Here is a 21,448-nt window from a genome sequence, read left to right as displayed (position 1 = left end):
TGTTCATAAAACAGTACTTTTTTAGGTAAACTTTCGAATGAAAATAGAAAAACATGTTATTTGTTTTGAGCTTATTTAAAAACAACATCAAATCTAATTGTCCCATGTTGAAATTCTACGGATAACTGTCCCACAAAGAATTTTTTACTGAATCTTTTATTAACGAATCGATTTGAGTGCACGAATGATTGAAACAGGATTTATATGATCAAAAGAAACTCAATGAGTCATTTCGGGAAGTAGAAGCTTTATTTTATGATGTAACGGGAATTCATATTAAAACACCAGATTATAGTTCAGATGTCAAACTGTGCATTATTAGAGTAATAATAATCAATTGATACGAAGCAGTGTAATGATCTTAACATAAACCAAAGACAAAATAACATGATTTGAAATTCAATTGTATAAAGCAACGATGTATAAACATCTTCCAATATTGGTATGATTGAAAAAGTACGTATTATTGCCTAAAACAACTCGAATCAACGCAGTTAACAATGATGCCACTTTCTGTCACTTGATGAGTTCATTATTCTAGTTGATAGCTGCTACCATATTTTGTAGTTAAATTATGGATCCTGTTGACTGATTCAGAATATCCGTTGTCGTATAGTCCTTTCGTAAATTTAGTCGTTAGAATGCTCTCAATATCCTACCGTTGTTGCATTTGGTTGAATATAATGAAATCCTTACTGTGTATGTTAACTTTTCCAAAGTCTTTCTTGAAATCATCGATCGACAATCTTATTGTGATCTGCACAGAGCATTCATCATTTGTTTCTCAATATGCCCATACTTATAGGCTTTATAGATGTAGCAAACGACGATTGCAGCAATGTCAACTCACTTATTGTTGGTTTCAGTTAATGATGCAAACCTATGCAAACTATCCACTTTCAAAACTTCACGGAGAACTCAAGTACGCTCATGTAAACACAACTACAACCACAGGAGTAAAGACGTCAAACGCAACGTGGCCATCAAAGCAACACGGAAAGTAATAGTTCTTAGTGGGACTGATATGCGTAGAATTTCCTACTTCATAGCAAATTTCTCGGCATAACAGTCCCACTGAATTGTTTTCGTATAAAAATAGGCTTGACTAGTTTCATTGAAGGTAATTTCTGTAGTTTTCACTTAAACAAATTGATTCTGTTGAAATGCGAACAATGCACTAACTTATATTAACTTATATTTCTTCCAATGAGCAGAAATAATTCTAAAAAAATATTCGCGATTTTCTCAAATGTTACTTTTAGAACATGGGACAGATATGCGTAGAACGGCAGAACAGCTTATGCTATAAATAATGCAAAATTATAAATTCAGAGAAATGGATTACTCTGGGTGATGATTTCCGGATTATTCGGAGTAGTATGTTTTGGGAAACTTTAATGCTGTTTTTGATAGATTTAGGAAAATTATTTTGAACTATTGTAACTTCCTTACTATAATAGCTGGATCCGTTAATTTCGGCTCTTTACTTTTGCATCAATAAACTTGTTTCTATGCTTTGCTGGTACATACTTGCCGGGATGTGATATTTGAAAAATGAATAATACTGAATGGACCTATACTAACCCCTAGTCTTCATTACTTAAAGAAACAACGAATATCATTGTTTTCGAAAATTATACAGATTAATCATTGAAGTGCTAAATAAACGAAATTTTTAGTTTTGCCGTCTGGAGCAAATACATACAGTGTAGAGCTTTTGCCCACTCGTGAACATGCAACATATAACTGACCATGCGAGAAACATGGAAATTCCACATTCAATCCGCAAATATCCAATGACTGTCCTTCCGCTTTGTTTACAGTCATTTCAAACGCAAGGCGAACCGGAAACTGCACACGTTTGAATTCAAAAGGCAAATCGGTTGGTATCATTGGAATGCGCGGAATTAAAACGTCCTCACCCTTTATACTTCCCTTAAGAAATGTCGCTTCAATGACGTTGTTCATCAGTTTCTTTACAACCAACCTGGTAACATTGCAAAGACGAGGTTGATTGATATTGAATTCAAAAATTCAGTGGGGTAGTTCACGACATCTTCTTCGTTTTTAACGGAATCTATAGATTTGTATGAGCGTAACTGGCCAGAAATTTCGTAACGTGCTTCAGCGTTACGGTGTCGTGTGGCCTCGTTCATTTTTAGCCACTGTTCCGCATTTTGGCTCCACGGATGGTTCTCTGTTGGCTCGCATTGCGTGTGCAACGGCCAATGTTCGCACGTTTCACTTTGGGCATCGTTGGTATACGACGGCAGAACTAAAAGTAATGAAAATTGTGAATTTAACCTCGTAACAAGCTGGAAAGGTTTCAGAAGAAATTGAACTTACCACTTGAGATTAAATAGCTCCAACAGTCTCACTTCTATCACAGCCGGTATGCCTTAAACACTGCTGAAACTGATATGACAATATTGAATTTCGGCACAAATCACTTGTATATTGCAAAATTCTAGTAGATTTTTTTTTCACAAATCAATGTTTGGACAGGCCACTTTCAAATAGAAAAATTTAATCTAAACGTCGGCGATCGATTGTGAATGACAGTAGCTGATGCGGTCGCGGTTTCGTATATTTGCGATACCGCCTCCTAGATCAAAGTGGATTCAAAGGCGTTGGATCCTTTTGGGGCCCACGGCATTTCTGGGACTCGCGGGTTTTGAATGTTCCTGGGGGTTTCTTCTACGGCGGGATCAAGACGAACGAATCCATGTTTAAATATTGCAAATCCGCCTATCCGTTCTCGAGTTAAATCGTGACATACACAACGCAAATCCATTTTTATTTATATAGAAGAAGAAGATGACATCCACTTGGCAAGATAATTATTGTGCGTAATAATTCTGAACGATACTAAAAGATCATGATAAAACTTACGTGTTATTTTAAGCATAGTAGGAAGTGATAATCAGCTTTGAAAAATGTCCAAATTGATTATGCCTTCGGCCGCTACTATACATACACAATACTATTTTTCATTGTATCAAGCTGGTGCTGTTTGACAGCTTAGTTTTCAAAACTTGATCTATGTGAGTAAATTTTAGAAAAGATACATCCGCGTAGTAATCCGATTGAATCAGTATTGAATTGTAAGTCCCGTGAGCTCCGCAGACCACGTTAAATCCGAAAGCCACGAAGTTTAAAATGCACTTCATAAAATAGAATTAACGAGTCAAAGGATACGTCCACGCAGGGTTACTTCCACTCACTTGCTGTAAAAAAATGTTTTTCAGAATTATGAAGTCATGAGATGGTATAGTGATAATTAGTACATGTAAGTTACAAGATGAGGATGTGAAGTATGTGTTTGACACATAAAATCTGTCAATATTGCTTTCAGTGCGTCACAATCAGCAATTTTATGACTCGTGAGTGCTCACTCTGAGTGAACGCTCACGAATCATAAGATCGCTTATTGTGACGCTCTGAAAGCAAAATTGACAGGTTTTATGAGTCAAACACATACTTTAAACCCTCTTCTCGTTACTTACAAGTACAGCATATTATTATATCATCTAATGATTGTATAATTCCGAAAAAATATAGTTTTATAGCAAGTGAGTGGAAGCAACCCTGCGTCCACGTGGTACTTCTTGATATTATTCAAATTTTAACAAAACTGCGCGATTCAACATTTGCTCCCGGATTTTACTGAAGCTAAAATGGCGGCGGGAATAAAATTGACAGGTTAGAGTTTACAATTCGTGGTCGGTAAAACGAGGTGGCTATTTTGCTGACCAGTCGGTAAAAAATAAAGACTACTTTGTGCACAGTAATTATTTTTACTGACTTTTCGTGAAATCACGAAAATTTGTAAATTAACGACTTTCTCAGTAAATAAATGTTCTGTGTACAGTATTTTGCATCAAACGATACCGAAGTTCAGTTTGTGTTTTACAGAACGTCGGTTATTCACCTGATTTGAACTGAATTTTCAGTAAATCTTTCGTTTTACCGTGTAAGCCCAGTACAAAAAAATACCGAACAACTAAATGCTGGATTAGTGTGCGATTGAATCAGTAAATCTGTTCATATAATATCTATACTAATAAGTGAGTTCCAAAAACCGGGCGAGTTCCGAACGCCGCGCGAAACAGCAGAAAATAAACAACCAATTACTTAAAGAGTGCCACCAAAATAAATGTGATAGCCTATGTTGGCAAGTTGATTAATTGTGATTTCCTCTCAAAATATTCTACTAATTTTACTATAGAGATTCTAAGATTTCGCGTCCGTACCGACTAAATTCCAAAAACTACATAAACCCAGAACGCGTTTGGAAAGGTCTATCGAATTATGTATTACGAAAGCTCTGTAGTTCACTTTGAGCCCCGTGTTTATACACAGCCGCGGAAAGTTAAAAATGCACTTGATAAAATAAAATAAAATAAAGTAAATCTATGAAATGCTACCTACTAAAGTAGCCACCTCATAATTTAAATTGTACCGATATGTGAATGCAGAATCTCCCACTGTTTCCAACGCTCCATTATGACATGAAATTAAGCCTTCCCACCAAACAACCTTAAGGCCTTAGAAAAAGCTAGCCTTATGCTCCATGTCCGAGTGAAGTGGGAACACTTCAGGAAGACTGGAGGAAATTTCCAAAACCTCACCCAGTGCCGTAAGTGCCAGGGATGGGGTCACGGAACTAAAAATTGCTACATGCCAGCTAAATGCATGAATTGTGGTGATTCCTCTCACGCAAAGGACGACTGTCCTGTGAAGGAAGATCCTAAGAAATTTAAATGTTCAAATTGTGGTGAAAACCACAAATCCAATTTTTGGGAATGTAAGACTCGCAAAGCGATCCTACAATCTCGTTCTAACCGTCAGGTAGGAAACGCTCCACGTTTCCGACCAGGTACAAATTCCTCTGCTGTTAACAACGGTCAGCGAGGAACAAATTCTACATTCGTACCAGTAGGTACAAATATCTCCCCTGCTTCAAATGTTTCATCTGTACCTACTCCCCTCGCTGCTAACAATGTTCAGCGAGTTAATGGAGCTACCTATGCTGCTATTGCAGCGGGTAGAAATCAAAATACTAACCAACGTTCTAATGGAAATTTTGACAATTTTGACTTAGGAAGCATTACTGCCCCCAAAATGGAATTTTTACAGAATTCATTAATTGACATGATTTCTGATATGCTTAAATCTAACTCCATGTTTGATGCTATTCAAACTGGAGTAAAATTTGCAAATAATATTGTCATGACTTTAAAATTCAGTAATGGATTTTAAAGCATTAAATATTGTAAATTGGAATGCTCGATCTCTTAAAGATAATGAAGACGAGCTATTTAACTTTTTAAGAGTTCATAACGTGCATATTGCCGTTATAACTGAAACGTTCCTTAAACCTGCCCATAAGGTTAAGAAGGACGCAAATTACTTGATTTATAGAAATGATCGTCTTGATGGACCCTGTGGTGGCGTTGCCATCATTATTCATAGACGAATCAAACATAAAATTCTTTCTTCATTTGAAACCAAAGTTTTTGAAACTTTGGGGGTTTCTGTTGAAACAAAATTTGGACAACTTACGTTTATAGCTGCCTATTTGCCATTCCAATGCGTAGGCCAGCAAAAGAATTTTCTCAAGGGTGACCTCCAGAAACTTACCCGTCATAGGTCTAAATTCTTCATTATTGGTGATTTTAATGCAAAACACCGCTCATGGAATAATGCTCAAAGCAATTCCAATGGTAATATTCTGTTTGATGATTGTTCTGCAGGTTATTACACTATTCAATATCCAAACAGCCCAACATGCTTTTCTTCTGCAAGAAATCCCTCCACTATTGATTTGGTCTTAACTGATTCATGTCAACTTTGTAGCCAATTGGTTACCCATGCTGACTTCGGTTCTGATCACCTTCCAGTAACTTTTGAAATATCCCAAGAAATAATTTGTAATCCCAACAGCTCTACTTTCAATTACCATAGAGCTGATTGGGAGCAGTATCGAACATTTATGGAATATAACTTCGATCCAAACATTCCTTTGCAAACCAAAGATGAAATTAATTATGCTCTTGAATCTCTGACTACTTCTATAGTTGAAGCAAGAGCTGCCTCAGTACCAAAATGCGAGGTTAAATTCGATTCAATTATAATAGACGATGATCTTCAGCTCTTGATCCGTCTTAAAAATGTCCGTAGGAGACAATTTCAAAGAACACGCGATCCTGCCATGAAAGTTATCTGGCGGGATTTGCAAAAACAAATTAAAAAGCGATTCTCTGCCCTGAGGAACAAAACTTTTGAAAATAATATTTCTAAATTAGACCCGAGTTCCAAACCCTTTTGGAAACTCACAAAAATTTTGAAAAAACCTCAAAAGCCTATTCCAGCGCTTAAAGAAGGTGGTAAAATTTTGATCACAAATTTGGAAAAAGCTCAGAAACTTGCTAAGCAATTCGAGAGTTCCCATAATTTCAGTTTGGGTCTTACTAGTCCTATTGAGAATCAGGTTGCTCGGGATTTTCTGAATATTTTCTCTCGGGAAAATATTTTTGATGATTCCTGGGGGACTGATTTGGACGAAGTAAGGTCTATAACTAAAAATTTTCAAAATATGAAAGCTCCAGGTGATGATGGAATTTTCTATATCCTCATCAAAAAACTCCCAGAGAGTACCTTGTCTTTCTTGGTAAAATTATTTAACAGATGTTTCCATTTGGCATACTTTCCTGATAAATGGAAAAATGCAAAAGTTGTTCCAATTTTGAAGCCGGATAAAAATCCAGCTGAAGCTTCTAGCTACCGTCCAATAAGTTTGCTTTCTTCAATAAGTAAACTTTTTGAAAAGATAATTTTGAATAGAATGATGCTTCACATCAATACGAACTCAATTTTTGCAGATGAGCAGTTTGGATTTCGCCATGGGCATTCAACTACTCATCAACTCTTAAGAGTTAACAATTTAATTCGTTCAAACAAATCTGAAGGCCACTCAACTGGAGTTGCTCTTCTAGACATAGAAAAAGCATTCGACAGTGTTTGGCATGAAGGTTTGATTGCTAAATTGAAAAAGTTTAATTTTCCACTTTATATTATGAAATTAGTTCAAAATTATTTAACTGACAGAACTCTTCAAGTAAATTATCAAAATTCCAAATCTAATCGACTACCTGTTAGGGCAGGAGTTCCTCAGGGTAGCATTCTTGGGCCTATATTGTATAACATTTTCACTTCGGACCTCCCTGATTTGCCTCAGGGTTGCCACAAATCTTTGTTCGCTGATGACACAGGCATTTCCGCTAAAGGAAGAAGTCTTCGTGTTATTTGCAGCAGACTTCAGAAAAGTTTAGATATTTTCTCTTCTTATTTACAAAAATGGAAGATTTCTCCCAACGCTTCCAAAACTCAACTTATAATATTTCCACATAAGCCTAGAGCTTCGTTTTTGAAACCTAGTAGTAGTCACATAGTCACTATGAACGGAGTTCCAATTTCCTGGTCATACCAAGTGAAATATCTTGGATTAATACTTGACCAAAAATTAACTTTTAAAGATCACATTGAGGGCATTCAAGCCAAATGTAACAAATATATAAAATGTTTGTATCCTCTTATTAACAGGAAATCCAAACTTTGCCTGACGAATAAACTTCTAATATTTAAACAAGTTTTTAGACCGGCCATGCTTTACGCTGTACCAATATGGTCTAGTTGCTGCACTACCAGGAAAAAAGCACTTCAAAGGATTCAGAACAAAATTCTGAAAATGATTTTGAAGTTGCCTCCCTGGTACAGTACAACCGAAGTACATAGAATTTCGAATGTTGAGACTTTAGCACAAATGTCCAACAAAATAATTAATAATTTCAGGCAAAAATCGTTGCAATCCTCAATTGCAACGATTAATTCCCTTTATACTTAGATAAGATTAAGTTTTAGTTTTTAGTTTTAAGATATCAATTGTTATACTGACATGCAGGTTAAAAAACCTGTTTAAAATACTGAATTGCCAAGACATGAACAATGTAAAAACACTTAGATATATATCATAACAATTAAGGCTGGTACGTTACTGCAGTAACTGGAGCACCTAGGTTAAAATGAAATGTAATTTATTTTAAATTTGGAACAAATAAAGAGTTAAAAAAAAAAAAAAAAAAAAAAAAAAAAAAAAAAAAAGCCTTCCCACCAACGTCAAGGTGCAAAAACTAGCCATGGGGAGCCATGTGCATGCACAGTAATATTGAAACCATTTGGGGAAATCCAAAAAATTGTGAAGGTCTTCCATTAATATAAGTTTGTATGGACCTTGTTATTATTTAACTAAGTGTACTGAATCCATTAGAAGTCATATTTTGAACATCGTATTTTGATATATTCTCGATCTGATTACCAGATTATTGATTATAGACCTTCTCATGATTTGGTGTAAAAATCCATTCTAAAAAGAGAGTTAAGGTGTGGGTTGTGCTTAGCAGGGTCAAAATTAGATCTAAACCTTATGGGCATGTGCATTAGACTGATGCAAAATTTGAAATTTTCGCTCCACAGTGCTCAAACGGTTTCAAATTGGGCCCTGATTAGCCTCCCAAAATTTGAACTCATTTAGTGAGAAACTGACTTGGCACAAACCACTTGAAGTTTGTATAGGAATTACTATGGAGAAACCATAATTTCGGTTTATATCTATCTCAAAATTCACCAGTTCACTCTACTTTAAAAAAATATAGCTGAACTTGTTGCTATTTTTCTCAGCTACAATTTTGTTGAAAACTAGTTTCCGATCGAATATAAGGAGCAAAAGTTATTAATGATTCAAGTCACTGACATAATTGAATTTGTTAACAGTACAATATGTAAAAACGCTAAAAGACAATGAACAAAAAGTTTTGTTTTCCCATAGTAATTTCCATATAAACTTCAAATGGTTTGTGCCAAGTCAGTTTCTTATCAAATGAGTTTAAACTTTCGGAGGCTAATTAGGAGACTAATTGAAACCGTTTGAACACCGTGGAGCAAAAATTTCAAATTTTGCATCAGTCTAATGTGCATTCAATATTATTGCAGCAACCATGACTATTTGATATTTCTTCCAGATTGAGGAAAAGATCCAACAAAAATGGACCACTTCCTGAAAACTGTCTTTAATGATCGATTCGCCGAAATGGTTTACATGAGATGAGCTATTTTGCAAGCTTCCTATCGGGCACCATCTAAGTACGTGGAATTTTGACCTCTTTTTCCCGCTGTGCAATGTGCGTTGGTTCCATTTTTGCTAGAGTGCAACGCTACTATATTTGTCTCTTGGATTTTGGCAGAGTTGTTAATCTTTGTGATATGTATTCTAAGACTAAATGCAAATGATTTCAGCATTTTCCTGGCATGTAAATACATGATCTTCTGAACATTCTTAAGGGGCTGGCCACCCATGTAACTGCTACTAAATTATGGTTATTTGAACATTTTCGTAAATCGTAAATGGTTACGTTGATTCAAATCAAATCCTTTGTTGAAATCAGTGCTGAGATTTGTCATTGTCATTGACAGACTTTTGCGCGATATTGACAAAATTGTTTTTCACATAGTCAATGATAGACTTGATCCTCAAAAAAATCTTTGTCAAAATCTCATTCATTTTTTCGTCAATGACAAAGATTCACCTGGTAACAGAAAGTGTAATTTCTTGCATTCTGAGACACATTATTGTTATCCAAGCGGTTCAGGACGTAGATGCTTATTCACTTTAATGGCTCCATGTAATTGTTTTGCTCAAGCCATTTAATTTCATTTCAAATTTAGCTAATAAACAAATCAGCACATGTTCGTCACTGACAAAAATGCAACTGACAATTGACATGGTTTGCCTTGACGATGACTGTTAGCTCAAACGAGTGACCAAAGCAGAATTTTGAGTATCACCGTATATTGTCGAAATTTTGCAGCACTGGTTGAAATACATAAGGAATCGATTACGCCAGGTTAGGTATGAAACGTAGCCCTAATATTTCCCCATGTGAGCAGTTCCACGCCAACTGATGAACCGATTCTATTTTTCCCATTCTAAATTCCATGAAACTTCGCATGATTGTTCACTAGCGACAATGAACCAAGTGCTAAGATTTATTAAAAAATATTGAAAGCGTCATTCTGAAACATTAGGCGTGTGTTAAAATGGCCGAATTCCGGCCCAAACTTGGTTCATTGTCCCTAAACAAATAGCGAAAAAAAAATGAATCGACCTTCTGCGATTTGCATGAAACTTTGCCTAATTGTTTGTTATGGGCAATGATTACCATTTTTGCAAAAATTCTACCATCTTGGGTCTTGTAAAATTTACGGTACATAAAAAAAAATCATAAAAAATCGTTTTACCAAAAAGTTCCAAAATTTGACCAAAAGTTCTTGTTGTGCAATTTTTATCAATTTTTAAGTGTCCATAATGTTAAACATTCCAAAAGATTTTCATTGGCTTCTTTTTGATTATTTTCTCAAAAAATTGACAAGTACATTTTGATGTATGTCAGTATTTAACATTTCTTTAGAATTTTTACATGAATTTACTAAAAAGATTTGTTTGTAGATTTTTCCCAAAAACAATCTCAATTTATCTTTAGCTACAACTTTGCCTCAGACCTAACTTCGATCAGAAATGCCGTTTCCGTGCAAACATTTAAAAAAAAAATCAAGGATGCCAAGATCCAAAATGACCGAATTTAAGTAAAAATGATTGAGATGGGTAACAGAAATTCTTGCCACTAGATCAAAACTTTATAAAGCTTATGAGATCTGAATTAAAAATTATGATCGGTGGGTTAATAAAAGGTGAGCTTAAAGGCGAACTTAATTTGGTTTTTTTCCTAGATATTTTAAAATGCTGAAATTGATAATAATTACTTAAGCGTCATTATAACAAAACAAACCATTAAATGCTCATGAATATCTTTTGGAGCAAGCACTTCTGCTTTTTTGGCCTCTTTGGCGTTTCTTATGCCGTTTTTTACGTTTTCAGAATCATGTTGACGCATTTTCAAGATTATGTTTGATTTTCAGGTCGTTTTGGCGTTTTAAAAAAAACAATGTTGACGATTTCGAAGGCATTTTGGCGACTTTTGGTGCTATTTTTCCATGCTTTATCTGGAATTTTAAACACCATTTAGATGCTTTAAAGGTTTTTTTTTTGCGATTTAAAGCTGTTTTAGTGGTTTTAGGTAATTTCGTTGGTCTTAAGACTAGTTTTGACGTTATTACGAGTTTACAATAAAGTCCAAAACTATAACGATAAATCAATAAATGATTGTTAAATCACCAGCCGAGATTTGAAAAATCTATCTCTTCACAGTGTTCCGAAAAATTGTCCATTCAGGTGTACGCTTAATTTTTAGATACACTGTATGCAGTAAGTGTTTGTTTACATTAACCTTCTGCCTGCATTCCAATCAATAGAATTGTCCAAAAATGCTTTAAAACACTGTACCTACCTTACCTACCTACAAACTTCTGTAGTGAATGTGAATATTGTCGGTAAGCTGTTTTTATTCGGCAACTTTTCCATTTGAACTGCGTGCTAGACAAGTCGAAATCAGCAGCACTTTGTAGTGTGTATGTTTCGTTTTAAGATCTACGGTCGTTAAGAAAAACCTGGAAAAATGCGTTTGCTCAGTCGTAGAATTCTAATCAGCTTAAAACTGAAAGACTAAAAAATCATTTGAACACATTCAGCGAAGTATTTTGGTGAAAGAATCCAGTGAGATTAACGTTTCAATTTAGACTTCCAAAAACAGTAACTGTCTGCTAAAGGCGTCCTTTTCCCTATTTAAACTTTTTATGGTCATTCGTTATTTTCAAGTGCTCTCCTAAAATTGTTTTGTCTTAAGTACAAAGAAAAAAAAATAGTTGCTGTACATCATTTCAAAGTGATCTAACAGTTATCAAGGATTTTGAATGTTAAGAATTTTCATAAACTTAATTTACTATACTCTATTGAGAAGCTTGACTACCAATATTTAAAGCACTTATAAGCAACACGCCTTACATCACAATTAAATTCCGTAGAAAACGTAGAACTTCTGACAAAATAAATTGAAACTTTTCCAACATTTTGAAATATTTTTTGATGTATCGCCTTATATGTCTGGCGTACACCTAGGGGTACGCGTACAACAAGATGAGAACCGCTGATATAATTAATTTCAAAACAAAGCAAAATACGAGAATTGTCAATGCATTTGTTGTCATTTTGGATAATTTATAATTCTCAGAATTTATTTAATTAAGTATACGGAGGCGAACCAGCCTCAGGCTGAAAGCCTCCATAATAAAGAAAACTCAACTTTAACTTATTTAATTAAGTGCATTTGTTCCTGGAGTGCTCCTAATTATTTGTATTAAAGTTTTAAATAGCAAAGTTGACAACGCCGCAAAAAAATCTATTTTCACCAATTGATTGCTGACCCAAAATTAGTAACTCCAACAATTTTAGTTTAAATTATTATTATTATTTAACTTTATTAGGGAGGCTTTCAGCCTTGGGCTGGTTTGCCTCCAAGGATTTTTTAGTTTAAATTAGATCGGTCACTTGAGATTGAATTACCTAAATAAATTATGTTGAGTCAAATGGCGTTCAGCAAAACGGCTTTCGACCAAACGGTGTTCAATCAAACGACTTTCAGTGAAAAAATATATTCAACCAAAGTCAGTCAACAGTCGATTCTTCAAAAGAAGTTATAAAATCATACGGAAAATCTAAATACTTTTATATGAACATGCCAAATGTCCTTACCTTACCTTATGTAGAAAATTAATGTTTATACCCCGAGCAGGAACCGATAGCTAATCGATAACAAATGAATATCTTAATGTGGTTGGAATTGAAATGCTTGTGGTATAAAACCTTGTTTTGATATTATTCAGTTATGGAAATATTTTGAAAAATATCAAATGAATACAAAAATAACGAAATTGAAAGATCTATTTAGACTATAACACCTAAAAAAGTTATTGAATTGGTATTAGAAGACCATCAAAATAACAAACTATGGTATTCTGGCATCTGGCATCTAAAAAAGCGTCTGTTATCCGTTTGTTATAGTAATAACTAAATTATTTATTAGTTCGTTATTCGTAGAATATTTTGAGGTACACACTTAGAAATAACTAATTTTACAAGTGACGGAATCCATCTTTGACATAAAAGATGAGACGTAAACAAACATGTCATGTCACAAGTGCTCCGAGACTGAAAAGTTCGTTGCTCTACAAAAGTACAATTCATTAAGCTATATTCCGCGTCTGTTATGACTCAAATTTATGTCATAATATACGCTCGCATATGTCACTATCAGAGCACCTAAATTTACATGACTTTTTCTAAGTGTGTATCTTTTTTGGTATTTTACCTCTTATGTCAGTTTTACTAATATCATATTTAGGTTGCCAGTGATGCTATTTTCATACCTGAATTTGGTATTAATAAATTATTTTCTCTTGCTCGAGACGTGTATCTTTCTTTTCGACAATGTAGTAACTTGATTCATATTTATTAAGGCTGTGTTCTAATTGGTGAATAAGATAAGAAGTTACACTACTTCACTGGCTTTACTTGATAACCACTGACGTGTGCTAGTCAGAAATCGGCCGATCAACAACAGAATGATTTTATAACATTTAAATATATTTTCGACGAAGCACCGTTAAGATTTTGGGGCCTCCCTTAGCTCAGTCGGTGAAGGCGCATCTACAAACCAATCTAGGAATTTTTCGGGTTGGAAAACTTCTAGACTACCCTGGGCATAGAGTATGATTGTACTTGCCACACAATTATACCAATGCAAAAATGGTAGAGGCATCGAAAGCTCTCAATTAATTACTGTAGAAGTGCATCTAGAACACTAAGTTGAGAGCACGCAATAAGCTAATATGAGATATGCAATAAGCTTGACATGCGAAGAAGGAGAAGGAAGAGGACCGTTAAGATTTAATTCTTCATTTTGGACACAGTCATAATATGTGCATATACAATCCCGAGTAAAGTCTGGGATCAAATTGAAAACTAAATTTGATGTTGTGATGTTGCTGATAATGATTACTCAGATTGCTTTTGTCATGCTGTGACATTACATTGAAAACTAATTCTGCTATCAGTGAGAGCAAACTGAAAACTTAATATGGTGTACATTTTTCCAGTTGATAACAAAATAAGTATTCAATTTGATGTTCTGCAAGCGCAACAACACATTGATGAAGAGCAAATGCACAGCAAAATTAAAACAACATTTGTTATCACATTTGTCAATTGCGTAAACTGGAATCAAATTATATCAAAGTTTTAATTCAATTTCCTGCCACTTTGCAGTACTTTGTTCGGTATATCGGCATTCTCCACAAGCGAAGAAGTTATTGTCAATTTATGTTGCACTATATACAACAAATCCACAGTTTTCAATTGAGCATAAGTATATTTAGTGGCAAGTACTGTATGCCCACGGAAGTCGAGCGCATTTCTAACCTGAAAATACCATCGACTTGACCTAATTAAATATGTATGAGCCACTGTCACTAAACAATTCAACTAAACCACTTTTGCAGTCCATAAAGCCCACACAAAATATTGTAGTTAACATCACGAAACATCTCACCCAACCATGATTGCTCCGTAAATCATCCCCATCGCATTCCAAATTTTCCCATTCCGCCCATTACCGGTCGATGCCGTAGGTCCAACCGGATCCAGACAAACAGATACAAATCGATAATTTCATCAACTCCATTTTTCATCCCGACGGCACCAACGACAACACAGAGCAACATATACATGCCAAAATTTCATGCGATAAACTTGAACTTCTGCTACGACCGTTTTCAGCTCTACCTTCCATGTTACGTTACGATGTTCATTTTTGTGTAGATATAAAATATATACGTAGTTGTGTAGTTTTCTCGTTTTGAAAATTGGCCCGTTTTCCCCCTTCATTTTTTCTATCTAGACGTGCTGTTAATATGCCAATCTGGTTTTACTGTTTTGGTAGATTAGTGTTCTGTTACAGCAGGTGAATTCAACCAGTCTTTTATGTCACACGAAAATATACAACACAGAATTACACAAACACTGACAACGACACAAGCTTTAATGATACATTTTAAAGCACGTTCCAATACCAGTAACGGACAACGCGAGGAGTACCAAAAGAATTTTAATTACAGGATTTAGTGGAACGTAGATCCTGTCCTTCATTCAACAAACAATCTGCCGATTACCAGAAGGTAGAAAGCTTCGTATTGGTAATCAAACCACGGTTTGTGCATTAGCACTGGACCAGCAAGTCACAAGCTGCAACCACCGTGGGTATCCATTGAATTCGATATTTATAGAAAACGCCTTATTGATGATATTTTCGTTAGATATTCGACCATAGTGGAGGCGAACCAGCCTAAGGCTGAAAGCCTCCTAAATAAAGCTAAATAATAATAATAATAGATATTCGACCTGTTTGGTGCATACCCAATGTGATTCAGCGAACTAATCCAACCATAGAAGCTCATTGCTAGATAAGCCTGGAAATCACGATATGTCAAACAGGATTATCGGACAATGTAAAATATCCTCCTCCTCAGCCGAACAAAACCAAAGAACGACATAAAACACGAAACGCCATAACACTCCAACAAACACTCCCGAGCCTTTCTAGAGTAAGCCAATTGGATTGTGTTATGTAGATTCCACACGTTTGTTTCCCACATAAAGCGCTTTGCATGTTTAAACGAACATTTCATTCGTCTCCACGGTATTCTTGCGCATACATACACACACACACACACATACACATTCGATTTTTCCGACCCAATGCCAGTGTAGTAAACGTAGTCTGGATTTTCCCACTAATTCACTTTACTCCCTCCTCTCGGAACACAGAACGTTCGGAAAAACAATTCCCTTTTCGAACGGCTGGGCTGAATCAATTTAAAACTGGAATTTACCACGCCCGCATGCGAGATAAAGGTCATTTCTAACATCCTACTTGCCTACTTGCAGGGGAAAATCTCATTCAAAGCCCCAGCAGCATCTCGATGGCCCGGAATACCAGCTCCGGTGAGCTGCAGAATGGCGAACACAAATCCAACACGAACTTTATGAGGAAGATACCACCGGGTGCCGAAGCCAGCAACATCCTTGTCGGTGAGGTGGACTTTCTGGACAAAACACTTGCCGCATTCCTTCGGCTGAACAACGCATCCGTTATGGGTGATTTGACCGAAGTCCCTGTGCCAACTAGGTACGAGTTTGCTGCAATCGGGTTGGAGTTTCATGCTAACAACTCGCTCCATACTTCCTCAGGTTTATCTTCATTCTGCTGGGTCCCCCAGGGAGTCACAATAGCTTCCACGAGATCGGTCGAGCGATGGCCACCCTCATGTCGGATGAAATCTTCCACGAAGTCGCGTATCGTGCCAAGAAGCGAGAACACCTCCTGGCAGGTGTAGATGAATTCCTAGATGCCGTCACCGTATTACCACCGGGTGAGTGGGATCCATCGATTCGGATAGAACCACCGGCCGCCATTCCGTCGCAGGAAGTCCGCAAACGACCTCCGGAGAAAAACCCGAAGGAAGAGATTGACGAGGAAGAGGAAGAACAACGTCAACGTGAAGAATCCGGTCTTTCGCGAACCGGACGCCTATTCGGGGGGCTAGTCAACGATCTAAAGCGGAAGAAGCCATTCTACTGGTCCGATTTTAAGGAGGGACTATCGCTGCAATGCATCGCATCCTGGATCTTTCTGTACTTTGCCTGTCTGTCGCCAATCATTACGTTCGGTGGACTCCTGGGATCGGCCACCGGAAACAACATTGCCGCCATGGAATCGCTGGTTTCGGGATTCGTTTGCGGTATGGGATATGGGTTCTTCTCCGGGCAACCGTTGACGATCCTTGGCTCGACCGGCCCGGTGCTGGTGTTCGAAACGATCGTCTACGATTTCTGCATGCGAGTCGGATGGGACTATCTAACGTTCAGGTAAGTTCCTGGGGAAATAGGGCATGTTTAGGTCAGAGTTTCTACTTTTTTGTTATTAGGCAGCTACAAAATTGTACCTTAGAAGCATTTTTGAGCAATTCACAAAAATGACTCTGGGCGATTGTCCGACACACAGTTGTCAACCTTTTGGTGACACATAGACTACTACAGGTCACAACTGAACCCTTCAAAAGATTCCTAGCAATCGTGAGAAGTGCACGAATCATAAAACCACAAACAAACAGACATTACACTAGCATATTTTTCAATTCCCTTGCTTTTGACTTTTACTCACTACCGCCATCTGTTGAGCGTACTGATCATGACAATGTACTCAATAGATGGCGGTAGTGCTTTAGTGACGATGTTTTACAGTGAAAAATATCCTGTTTGTCTGTGATAAAACTATAACTAAAAAATATAAAAATAATAGAAACAGGTAGCTGCGATCCAGTTTATTGCAAGATTCGGGTCTGATCATTTCAATGAAGTCTGCAAAACTTGTATAACAAGTAAGCAAGACCAAAGAGTCAATTCCACATAACTTAGCGTACTCTACAAGCTACTTAAGGAATTACTTCACTTCACTAGACTGAATGTTCTACTGAACGAGTGTTAAGATGCACTCCACAAGACTACCGAGGGGCTATCGGGGGGGGGGGGGGCTACTTTAGTAAACCTAAGGAAATATTCCACAACTCACGGGCTGATCGAGGGACTACTCCACAGAACTTGAAGAACCACTCATTAGAACTCAAGGGTTACTCCAAAGGACCAATTTTTCGTCGGCTGGTTCGTCCCACAGGACTTGAAGTATTGTTTATTAAAATTGAGAGATTAATAATCAGGACATGGTTAATAGGGTGTAGGGCCACTAAAGTACTAGCAACAATAAAGTAATCACCATAATGTTGTTGTCAATCGAAAAGAAAACTTTAAAGTGCTTTCCAGTATGTGCATCAAAATTTCTGAAATATTGGCAATTCGTGGATTAAATATTCAAGATTTACTTGTGAAAATTTGAACTTGATTGGATGATTTTTTACGAAGTTTGAGAACATTTAGTTAAATGTTTTTTTATTTTACTAACAAAATGGCTATTTGTTGATGCACAAAGATCCAATTGTGCTGTATTTCTTTTTCCTTGTCTTGGTTAGTTAGTTAGTTATCTTTATTAAGGAGACTTTCAGCCGAACGCTGGTTCATCTCCGGCTTCTTATCTTGTCAAAACATAATTCTTTCAATTGGTTGAAAATTTACTAAAATCCTAAATTTCCAGTACTGTATTACCGAACGTCAGTGGGGTGAATGGATCATTAGACCGAAAAGGTCATTAGGCTGAATTTTGAAAAGTCAAAGATTAAATTTAGTATTTCTTGGAACATGTAACACGGAGAATTTTTCAAGGCCACTGTCTGAGAAGGGATATTCAAAACATAGCATAATCTCTAATTTGAATTTTGTGAAGATTTTGTAGTTTTTCAAACATAACATGCCAAACTTAGTTCTGATTTTAAGATCACAAGCATAGATATTTTATATGAGCGTAGAAATTATTTTAAGGACTGAGACTTGGAGAGATTTTCAAGATCTCGCATATAGGAATATTTTCCAGTACTGTACTATCGAACGTCAGTGGGGTTAATAGGTCATTAGACCGAAAGCCATTAAGCCAAAAAGGTCATTAGGCTGAAAACTTAAAGATTAAACTTAGTAGAACATGTAACATCGAGAATTTTTCAAGGCCTTTGTCTGAGAAAGGATATTCTTAACATAGCATAATCTTTAATTTGAATTTTGGGAAGACTTGGAGAGATTTTCAAGATCTCGCATATAGGCATATTTTCAGCAGAGTAATTTTTATACAATTATTCTACAAAGCAGATTTGTCCTTCTTTCAATCATGAGCAGTTCTTTCGAGTTTCTAGAAATTCTATCAACTGAAATGTCTAGTTGAATATTTTTCATAGCAGATTTTTCCTTGAGGCATTCAGAGCATGATTCTGACTTCTTCATAATCGACATAATTCTGAAAACTTCATTAGCTGCTTAATATTTTCATAATCTGGCCTGATGACCCATTCCGCCTTATGGCATTCAGCTTAATGACCCATCAACGTTGATAGAATCCACAAATGGCAGTTATTATGGTTGACTTCCAATTTTTGATGGCACGAATCTCAAAAACTACAAAGATTCCGTGTACGAATTTAGGTACATAAATACTTTTGCTGCACTGCAGCATACGTGTTGATATAATGCCGTACTCAAAATCTTTGTAGTTTTTGAGACTTGTGCCATCAAAAATTCGAAGTTGCAAGGCAAGACAACCATAATAGCGGCCATTTGTGGATTCAATCAAACCTTAAATGCCAACTCCATAAAACGTAAGGGCTAACCCACAGGCTGAAGGCATAGTCCTCATAGGCTACTCCATACAATTTGTCAACAATATCAGTAATCTAACTGAAAAATGATGTCACGTACAAAGTTCAAATATGCTGTAAACTAGTGTAATTGAGTTCTTCATAGAGCTCAAAGAACTAGCCTATAGAACTTATCCGGTAAGTCAACAGGACATAATGAGCAACTCATCAGACTGGATGGGGCTACTCCACAGATCTAGGGCAGATCAATATGATTTCAGAAGAAAGCTTGAACATTTTGGAGGTACTTTTCAGGACTAAAGTGCGTTACTCCAGAGGACTTAAGGAGATACTACAAACGAGGAGCTATACATATTGACGTGACCGGGTGTCTTGTCCCTTGCTAAGTAAACTTCTCTGAGTTTTCCAGGTTTTCCCAGGACTTCAACGGAAAATGACCAGGTTTTTGAAGAAACATGTTTAATGTGAATTCCTTGAAACTGTCCTCAGAATTCCCTAGAATCTCTTCTTTGAGTTCTCTAAAGATGATTACAGGACAACTTTGAGATTTTCCATAGTATTCTTTTGAAAAGTACCTCAAAACTTCGTTGAAAATTCCCTTGAAACTTTCCTAAAATTTTCTATGAAATACTTCTAATAGTACTTTTCGAATCATCCAAGGAAAACAAAATAATTAAAGTTCATAAGCTTTGAAACTTTTTGAAGGCCCTTAATTTATTTGAAATCTGGGATGTTGGAATTCAATTCTTGAAAATTTCTCCAAGTTAGATAACATTCAGTCCAAGATTTTAGAAAATAGTTTAAGTTTTAAATCTGTAGACATTATCCATGTTTCAGAGTCTTAAAAAGACACAATTCAAACCTTAGAATGTATGTTGTTACTGAAGATAAATCCACACCAGAATTATTTTGTTCAAAGAGTAAGAGCAACCTAATGAGGAAGATAAAGTTGGTTGTACTATGAAATATTTTTTTTAAATTTCTGCGAAGGTTCTCTGGCATAATTCAATATGTTATATTTTTAAAAATTTGCATTATAAAGGAATTTGAAAATCCCTGACAATTCCAGATGTTTCCAGATTAAATAAAATTCCCTGAAGATTTCTGGTTTTTAAAGAATTTTCCAGGTTTTCCAGATAGTAGACACCCTGCGTGAAGAGCTTCGGTACATGATTTAAGAGACAACTCCAGTGGAAGAAGTTCATGTTTCTCTTCACAAAACATGAGAGCTGTGTCACAAGACTTCAGAAATGAGTCCACATGGATTAAGAGGGCATTCTACGACATAGAAGAACTTTCCACAAAACATATGAGGCACGTCAATAAGGGGGCCTCCGTTAGCTCAGTAGGTAAAGGCGCAGCTACAAAGCAATACCATGCTGGATGTGGCTGGGTTAGATTCCCGGTCCAGTCTAGCAATTTCTCGGGTTGGAGATTTTTTCGACTTCCCTGGGCATAGAATATGATTTTACTTGCCACTCAATTATACTAATGTTAAAATAGTACCAGGCATCGAAAGCTCTCAATTAATAAATGTGGAAGTGCATCTAGAACACTAAACTGAGAGCACGAAATAGACTAATATGCGATAATCAATAAGCTTTAAAAGCGAAGAAAAAGAAGAAAAATATATTAATAAGATCCTAATCTAAAATAACTATGAATGTATGGAGCTTCCACACAACTTGAAGAGAAAATTTAAATATGTACAACGTGTCTCCTTCACCAACAGGTTCTGGATCGGCACATGGGTGACGATCATCCTGGTCATCCTGGTAGCGGTCGATGCCAGTGCATTGGTGTGCTACATCACGAGGTTCACCGAGGAGAACTTTGCCTGCCTTATTGCGTTTATCTTCATCTACAAAGCGGTGGAGAACGTTCTGCACATCGGAAAGGACTACCCTTTGAATACGGCTGGTACAAACTATGACTGTTCTTGTCTGCCACCGGAAGGAGAAGCCCTATCCCCAGACATCATTCACGAATGGGCGCAGTATAGTAAGAAAAGATGCATGGTAAGTGTTGTCAATCTTTGTCCCACGGAAACATGAATTTGAACATCGCC

General features: G+C 36.3%; 1 protein-coding gene across 18 annotated transcripts in view; it reads left to right on the top strand.

Annotated features, from left to right (window-relative positions):
* Ndae1 (Na[+]-driven anion exchanger 1) overlaps positions 1-21,448 on the top strand; it is a 162,164-nt gene that overhangs the window by 123,420 nt on the left and 17,296 nt on the right. For all 18 annotated transcript variants that reach the window (XR_010517738.1, XM_065224407.1, XM_065224411.1 and 15 more), the window contains 3 exons: positions 16,013-16,253; positions 16,316-16,993; positions 21,113-21,398. Coding sequence is in view for 17 of the 18 variants with exons in the window: in XM_065224407.1 (XP_065080479.1) it covers positions 16,013-16,253; positions 16,316-16,993; positions 21,113-21,398 (1,205 nt within the window). In the remaining variant the exon portion in view is untranslated. The remainder of the gene's footprint in view (positions 1-16,012; positions 16,254-16,315; positions 16,994-21,112; positions 21,399-21,448) is intronic.

This window comes from Ochlerotatus camptorhynchus, unplaced genomic scaffold (genome assembly GCF_037179485.1).
Source record: "Ochlerotatus camptorhynchus isolate MF236.1 unplaced genomic scaffold, CSIRO-AGI_Acam_v1.1 ptg000211l, whole genome shotgun sequence".
In the NCBI taxonomy this organism is placed as follows: Eukaryota; Metazoa; Arthropoda; class Insecta; order Diptera; family Culicidae; genus Ochlerotatus; species Ochlerotatus camptorhynchus.
This window is presented reverse-complemented; position numbering and strand designations above follow the sequence as displayed.